The sequence below is a fragment of the Sinohyriopsis cumingii genome, chromosome 14, assembly GCF_028554795.1.
Source record: "Sinohyriopsis cumingii isolate HCF-2022 chromosome 14, ASM2855479v2, whole genome shotgun sequence".
NCBI classification, from domain to species: domain Eukaryota; kingdom Metazoa; phylum Mollusca; class Bivalvia; order Unionida; family Unionidae; genus Sinohyriopsis; species Sinohyriopsis cumingii.
This window is the reverse complement of record NC_142974.1, coordinates 93693355-93701865: the sequence shown is the minus strand read 5'-3', so window position 1 is coordinate 93701865 and position 8511 is coordinate 93693355. Positions and strand designations below refer to the sequence as shown.

At 37.2% G+C, this 8511-nt stretch overlaps 1 protein-coding gene across 1 annotated transcript; it reads right to left on the bottom strand.

The window, feature by feature from the left end:
* Positions 1 to 640: 640 nt before the first annotated feature.
* Positions 641 to 5940, bottom strand: LOC149784415 (uncharacterized). The gene is made up of 2 exons (XM_089933270.1): positions 5854 to 5940; positions 641 to 2839 (listed from the first exon to the last, which is right to left on the bottom strand). The coding sequence occupies exons 1-2, from the start codon at positions 5863 to 5865 to the stop codon at positions 713 to 715; spliced, it is 2139 nt and encodes a 712-aa protein (XP_089789396.1). The 5' UTR covers positions 5866 to 5940; the 3' UTR covers positions 641 to 712.
* Between the last annotated feature and the right edge of the window lie 2571 nt (positions 5941 to 8511).

Here is an 8511-nt window from a genome sequence, read left to right as displayed (position 1 = left end):
ACACATCATTTCACCATATAAAAATAAAAATTCTGACAAGCTCAATAAAATATCCAACCACCGCTGTGTAATTCAACAGATACAATCTAAAAACTCAACATACGAGATGGAACTTTCAACATAAACTCTTTGAATCAATACGTAAATTATGAATTCTCGACGCATGAATTGAAATTTCAACCACCGCCCTGTAATTCAAACGACACGACCTAAAATCTCAACATAGAAAATATAACTTTCAACCATTAATGCTTAATTCAACAGATACTATCTAAAATCTCGACCTAGAAAATGGAACTTTACGGACAGCCATTTTTGATACAACACGAGAAATTGGAATTCTGAACATATGAAGTTAAAATATCAACGGCAACGTTCTGATTGGACCAGCTTTTCTCCGCTACAGCGCCTCATATAGACAAGCAGGTTTATGTGTCTATCACATAGTCAACATAAGTATATACATAAAAAGATGGGGTTATGTATGTGTGGATAATCGCATCAACCGTTTATGTGAAGAAAAATGTGTTTTAAAACCGAGAAATAATTTGTTTGAGCACTTGTACCTTAAAACATATTACTCGCTTATGGCAAGTTCACATTTGAAAGAAAGAAAGCTTCATCACTTTGAATAAATAAGGAAATTTATTTTTCTCATTCCAGTGAAATGTAATGCACTTGTTAGCTTAATCAATTGTACGCCGATTGTACGCTAATCGTTGATGTTTTCGAGTAGAGTCGTTCCGTGATCGTCCCAGCATCGCGGAAGTCCGTCACAAGAACTGATGATGTAGTGCCCATTTTGGTAACTAATGTCAATGGAATGCTGATGACCATTTGCAACGGAAGTGAAAATTCCCTTCACTTCATGACCAGCCTTCAAGTCTTCGATATCATCACCATGGAGAGTAATGTCGTGGCTATGAAGACCAGGTGGATCACGTGTCGTGGGTGGTACAGTGAAGTGGTACACCTTCATGGCAAGTAGAGCCTTGAGATCCGCTACAGATGTTGGTTGACTCTCGAAAAGCGGTGCAAAGGTTCCCATATTCATTAGCATCTCTTTTATGGCAGCAACTTCTCTCCAGACTCCAGATCCCTCGCCATGAATTGGCATAATTGGAAAACGTGTTCGAAGCACGCCAACACCATCTATGTTAGGGAGGAAGATCCTAGTACCCGAGGCTACAACCTGTCTCACAACACCATGTTCGTCTAAGACTCCGATTACACCCCTCGCTGTGTCAGCTTTGTCCTTTTCCACCTCACTTCCACTGAAGAACGCATTCGGAGTTTTGTAAAAGAACGCGCTGTGTGTCCCGTTCAAAGCCTTCTCTGGGGACAGATCTCCATTTCTTCCGTTCATCGTGACAATCTTTGCTTCATGACTTCTAGAATCACCATGGTAGGAGAGATCGAAAGGGTTCCATTTGTAAAGTGGTGTCAGATAAATGATTTCCAATGGAATGGCATAGGTATATCTATGAATGTAATCATTGCAAATTACATGCTGGTGGTGATGACCATCTGTCTCTTTATGGCAGCTCCTTACCTTCATCGGTGCAATATGGGGTTGAGTAGTTGCAGCTACAAAGAGATTCTCGTCTGCAAATCCTCTGTGGATGTTGGTCTGACCCATGGCATCGTGCTCAAGGACTTTGTACCATCGATGATAATATCCGGTATTAAGTTTCGTCAGGTTGCGCGTAGTTGACTTTGTGTGATAGGCAGTTAGACCGAACGGATCATCAGTGATATTTGCTCCGTAATTGTCCTTCCCTGGTATTTCATACATCATTTCGTCCAAAAGACCCCAAGAATAACCTTTGTTTTTCTCTGGTGATCTGTGTGTATCTCCATGTATAGCAGCTGTCAAAGAGAACCTGCATGTCCTTGAATTGATGTACTGAGTAAAGTTTTGTGTGCGAGCCAATCTAACCTTCAAATCGTCCTGAGGTATAAATGCATTTAGTGGCACATCACGGTTCAGAGGATGACACGCAATTCTATAGTTCCATTGGGCGTACTCTGGAGTTCCATTAACGACGTTCATAATAGTAGTTGGAAGATAAGCGTAATTCTCCAGGTTGCTTTTTCCTCCCGAATATGATGTAAAGCGTACTTTGTCTTGAAGATCAAACCAGCTTGAAGCATCGATATGATGTCGGTCGCTGTTGAAGGGTTCTTCCAAGGTTTGTGTATTGGTAGTCCAACCTCCTTCCATATAACAAAGCACAGGCTTAAAATACTTTCTGTAGTCTCTCTTTTGGTGGTTCTGATCTCTCCAAGCTTTGAACCACTCTCTCATCTCAGTTATTTGCTCTTCAACAGTATGTTTGGACAAGACCTCTGGCGGGACACTAGGGAATTGAATATCATCGAGTTTGTTGTATTCCTTTGTATGTTGGGAGGGCATGAGTAGATGATAGTCGTTGTGTCTCGTCCGGAAATCAACTCCGTTCATGACCATACTTAGTTCTCCTATGCCGACAGTTCTGATATAATTGGCATGATCATGTATAGAAGCAATGCTACCTTCCACGTGCGAAGCACCGTAAAATGGCTTGGTTCCGTCGCCGTGGTGTCGAATCTGTTTCAGTCCTGAAGCTCCATCGGAACGTATCTTCTCCTCAGCAAAGAGCTGTTGTAGCATGACCTGTCTTGTCAAATCCACCATGCCATTACGCAGAGAGTTCAGATTTTTATGTAACTGAATCAGGAGTTCGTGGTCTGTAAGGTGGTGCGTGGTAGTTGCTGGCGAATGTGTGGTTCCATTCGGCAGAGCAGTTTCTGCAACAACGAGCTGCACCGTCACCACCACTATCCATAGGTACTGTAGCTGGAAAAAGGAAACGAAAACTGCACTGATATTTCAAACATGAAACAAGATGAAGCATGGTCAAGTAGTAGTCATCAATAACTCACCATCTGAAGATTTCATGTCCACGTCCCACATTAGTCAACATGACTAAACCCAGGTGTACATGGGTATCATTTTCTGTTGGATGTTAACCTTCAAGAAACTGGTGTATATCAATTAATTTATCGGTTTCGACTCAATATTTGGTTTGCTTAGTAATCTGATTGCTGTCCTTTATCGGCAAAAGAGTAATCCATATGCATCTTTCCTCTATCGCTAGCGAGTACACCAGATAAGTTCAAAGAGAGCACTCAAGAAATGGTATACTACAGTATGATAAATTTAATTTTGGCTTAATTAAAATGCAAATAGGCTGTATCCAGTCCAAATCTATGAAACTTCACCAAGTCTTTATAGTTGTCTATTTGAACGCTTTGTGTGTGTGTGTGTGTGTTTTGTCCACTGTAATTGTGTATCATACTTTTAGTTAACAATTCGGTTGATTAAATATATAGAGTAGTTTCGTCAGAATTTCATACATCTGTGCTCTTTTTGTTGTTGTTATTAAACAAAGAAATGATATCTTCCTAAAAATATGTAATTCTTTGCAAATGCACAGAAGAAAAGAAATAAAACCCACCCACCCACCCAAAAAAATAGTAAGAACAATAAAGAGCAATGTTGGTGTTATTCGCATCAACAATCTACTGAAAGTCTCCCACATTGCATTTTCTAATCGCTAATGAGGACCCACTCCCAGTTTAAAATCCATCAATTTGTTTCCTCAACCGTATTAATAGCAACGAGCCATATTAAACCATGTCTCGTGTCCCCATCTTTCAAGAGTTGGCAATATAGGCACAGTGATCTTTGTGGAGCGTTGGAATGCAAAACTGAGTTGTTGTTGTTGTTGTTCTAGGGTCTAACGCCATTTTTCAGGACAAGATAGGCTATACATGGCGGTCAGTATAACTGGTGGAGGAAGAACCCTGGAAAACCCAGGGAAGAACCACCGACCCGCGAGATGCTACTGGTAGGCTTTCCCACGTACCCACGCTCGCCGAGCCTTGCAAAACTGAAAGAATACAACTAGTAAAGATAAACCCAATCTTCCAATTGGCAGTTACAGATACATCTTACGGTGCCTCCCTGCCAGGATAAGGCTGAATTAAACTAGATGATTTGCTCCTTAATTAGTGTTATTTTATTTTAATTTTAATTTTTACCCGAAAAATATCCGTCAAATTTTTTATTTTTTATTTTCTTAAATTATTTTTCAGGACCATTCAATTGCTGTCAACACGTCAGTTATCCTCTGGCACTTAAGACAAAAAAAAAATAATATAAAAAAAAGATAAAAAATAAAAAAATCGTTGATTAACTAGTTATTTGACACTATGCTTATTTTGCTAACAACAGATCAATGTGGGTTCGATATTACTTACTACATTTCTACAACTTAACAGTTGACAATTTCTCTAAGCAACTAAAACAGTAATAAACATAGGGTAAGTTCTATTTGTACTTATGTCTCCGTTTATAATTTTGTTAGATTTTACTGATTATTTATTGATTATGGGGAGTAGGTGTTGGGAAGATATTTCTTAACCCGAGTAATTAGTCAATTTCTAAAAACAGACATCATATTGCACAGCATTCACGGGACTTTATGACCGCAAGGATTAGTTTCGTAAATTGGACCATCCCTAATTCGTAATATAGGTAATTATCTGGATAGTTTTAGGTATAAGTGTTTAGTAATTCTTTGTGTCGTGTTTTTTGGTCATATTGTATTACATTACACGATGTACTTATATTCGGCTTCAAAAGGCTTACTGGTTAATCAAACAAACATAAAACAAGAAAATCCATGCAAGTGTAAAATTATTAGAGTTTCGTTATGTGTGGTCCTTAGGTGATTAGAAAAATTTGGTTGTAGTGATTACGCGTTTAAGAACCTTTCAGTTGACAACGACTTTTGTCTTGAGGACCTTGGAAATAGGGGACAAATGCACTGTCAAAGCCAAGCTCAGCCACTGAGACGCAGGATCATCACATTACTATTCATGGATCTCACTCATTATCGAACTGTTTCGAGATCTTAATGATACAAGCCCGTATTCCAAGTCTGAGGAGAACTGGACCACATTTATGGTATCCAGATAGGAAACAAACAATAATTTATGGACAGACGACGTGCAATGACCGCAGAGTCATAGCATTAGCTCGCTAACGCCAAGTGACTCATACACTAAATTGACATAACACTAAGCATATTGTCTACTTGAAAGGCAAATCAGCATTTTCTATTATTTCAAATTACCCGGTTCTCATAAAATAAACAAATAAATATAGAAATTAATTACAAAATAAAGAAATGGGTCGAATACAAAAATTCCAATCTGCGAGTTCTGTGGTATGGAATCCAGTTTATTAAAATACTTCGTGTTATGATTCCTTACGTCAGGTTTCAGATTTTGGAAGTAAATGTTTACATATTTTACTAATTGTTGTTTGTGTCAAACATAAGTAAAGAGGGCGTATTTTGACAAAATGCATACGAAACACTGACAACAGTTAATCCTCGACTAGATAGTGTTACCTTTTTTAATGTCAGAATGGTATTTGAAGTATTTGGTGGTTTCTGTCAGAATTAGTTCGCCAAATGCGCAGATGGAACTCAATGGATTTGCTTTCTTTACCAGTAAAACAAATAAATTACGTTAACAATTCTCCCTGATGAATGTTTTTGATACTGATCCTATAATAGAAGAAGAAGAAAAAAGAATTTAAAATTATACCTATTTGACAAAACATTCTTACACGTACAAATAACCGTATCCATATTTATAACAGGAAGAAGAAGAAAAAGTTCTAGCGATGATTGAAAAGATTAATTTTAAATAGTTTTAACACTTTTGAAAATATTTTTAAATAAAGAATGAGGTATGTGTGTGTGTGTGAGAGAGAGAGAGAGAGAGAGTTGATCATACCTTGGCTCCCATCTCCACGATACTTCAGTTTACATTATGACGGAACTATCTGTCCCTAAATATATGTTCGTCACAGACACATTTGACCTGTTTGAATGTTGGACGGAGAGATAAGAATACAATGTTTGGAAGGTTGTTGTTGTTGTTGTGGGGTTTAACACCATTTCTCAGCGCAATATAATCTATACATGGCAGCCAGTATAACTGGTGGAGGAAGAACCCCCGGAGAAACCCGGTAGGAACCTCCGACCCACGGGAAACTACTGGCAGCTTTCTCACGTACCCACATTGACCGAATACGAGACTCTAACCCAAGCAGAGTGAGATAATATGGCAGTGATCGGTAAAGGCGAGAGCTTTAGACCACTCGGCTACCCGAGGTCCCTGTTTGGAAGGTACATTTATTTAATGTACATTTTGCATTTTGAATTATTGGTAAGCTTCATTGATCAAATGGTGATTAAGGGCACTTCCCATATGAAAGACTATTAATTTGCCAAGGAAATTGGAGGTTAGTGCCTTGCCGTGAGTAACATGACGGCAGCCAGTCAGTGTTGATCTGGTTAGGATTCGAACACGTGACACACTCATGCCGAGTCCGGTAGACTGAGCATTAAGTAAATTTTCCGAGATTCCTTTTTTCATTAAAACTCTATTAATATTAAACATTACTCTAAATTTTCTATAACTCTAATTTGAAATGGAACAATACAATGTTGGAGTAAAATTTGGTTTACAAATCAAAATGCTTCAATACGACATACATTAGTTTAAGTTTATTTAATTTGACATAATAGAAAATAGACAGCAAAAAATCTGAAACGTGTTAATACAACTGACTGGTTTTTCTTCACAGCAAATCTATGCTTATTAGCAAATGCAATACAAAAAATATATAAACAAATATCTACCACAACTTCGGGCACCAATGATTGAGAAGCCTGCATATTTTCTTTTTTATGTGACTAATTTGGTATATCAAACACTGAATAAAATATCAAACTGACTTAATGTACATGCATTTAGAAAGTAAGGATCAAACTATAAGCAGTGAAAAACAATAATCTGGCCCCGGTGGTTTTCCGTACACAAAACAGGGAGCGAAACAACGGAAAATTTTAAATAATTAAGAGTCCATCTTGTATAACAATACATATATCGATCTTTTATGATTAGGACAACAGTCAAAGAAATCTTCTTCAATATCTAATCATTTTAACTAACATTTGAAACATTGTTTCGGACTTTCTGTCCTTTCATAGTGCCTTAAAAACAAACAAACCAAAAATAACATATATGTCAGTTCTTAAGCGCAATAACAATTTTCGACATTTTCACATATTCGAATATACTTGGTACGTTTTGAAGTTTCAAATCATATGGTCAACAGGGAAGAACTTGAACTATAATACATGACGCAGGAGTTTCAGGAATAGGTAAATATTTGAATTACTTGGTATTTCGGCTATTTTAAACATTCACTGACAACATACATACATACATGTTTTTGTGTGTGTGTATATATATATATATATATATATATATATATATATATATATATATATATATATATATATATACAATGCATATATACAGTTTAGGTTAGCAAAGCACACGGGAACCTTTACTTTAAATTTTGATCTAATATTATCAGGGGTATTTAAAAAGTTCTGAATATTTAGTTATAATGTTTTGGTCTCCTTGAACTTGTCGATAAGTGTAAGACAGACAAAAGAAAGTTGTATAAAACGGCTTGTAGCTGCACGTGCATCACTCCTGTCACCTACAAGTTTGCGTTGATGTTCTTCGATTAGTGAGCAAAAAGTCATTCCTGTGAAGGGGGAAACTAATGAAGATGCTCGATGTACAGTGACATATTTCCTGAATAAGCGCAGTCCTGATTTACATCCATGTGACTTTTGACTGAATCCCGTTATCATTGCTTCACAGATGGTCAACCTGTTTAATCCCATTATGCGGCAGGCAGTGAAGTTTTTCAATGTATGAACAACACACTAAAACGATAAATGGCTTTCAATAATTGGAAAATCAGACCGAGAAATTGTGTAGAGGTGTATGGAGAGCACTCTGAAAGGATACTCTGACCATTAGACCTATGTTGTACAGCGTACTAATAATATTCAGGACTTCTTCAATACCGATCGTAACGTGTTTATCTCTTCAAAAGATCATATTAAACTTATATTTAAGTGCATACATTGGATCGAGTTCGTGACACACACATTGTAACGAGTTTGTGACACACACATTGTAACGAGTTAGGTACTTTTGCAGTTAAGATTAACTAAAGCGCTCAAGTGAATTCAGAACACGAGAAACAAATGAACCCAAACTGAGTTATTTCCAACCTAAATTTGAATTTAACCCCCATAAGGACAAAGGCATATATAATGTCAATTTGCATAAACCGGTCAATGCCGTGGAAACCAGTTTAGGGCACACGGTACTAATGGAAAAAATGGGAACCAGCCTGGAAATGGGTGAACATAAAATAGAGTGTATATGGGTTTGGCTGACCAGGATTAGTTAATAATGTAAGTAAAATGTTTTAGGAATAAGAATCTTTTGAGAGCCTATATTGTTGTAAGTGAGTTTGTTTTAGAGACATTGTTTGATTGATGGATTTTCAGCCCTTTA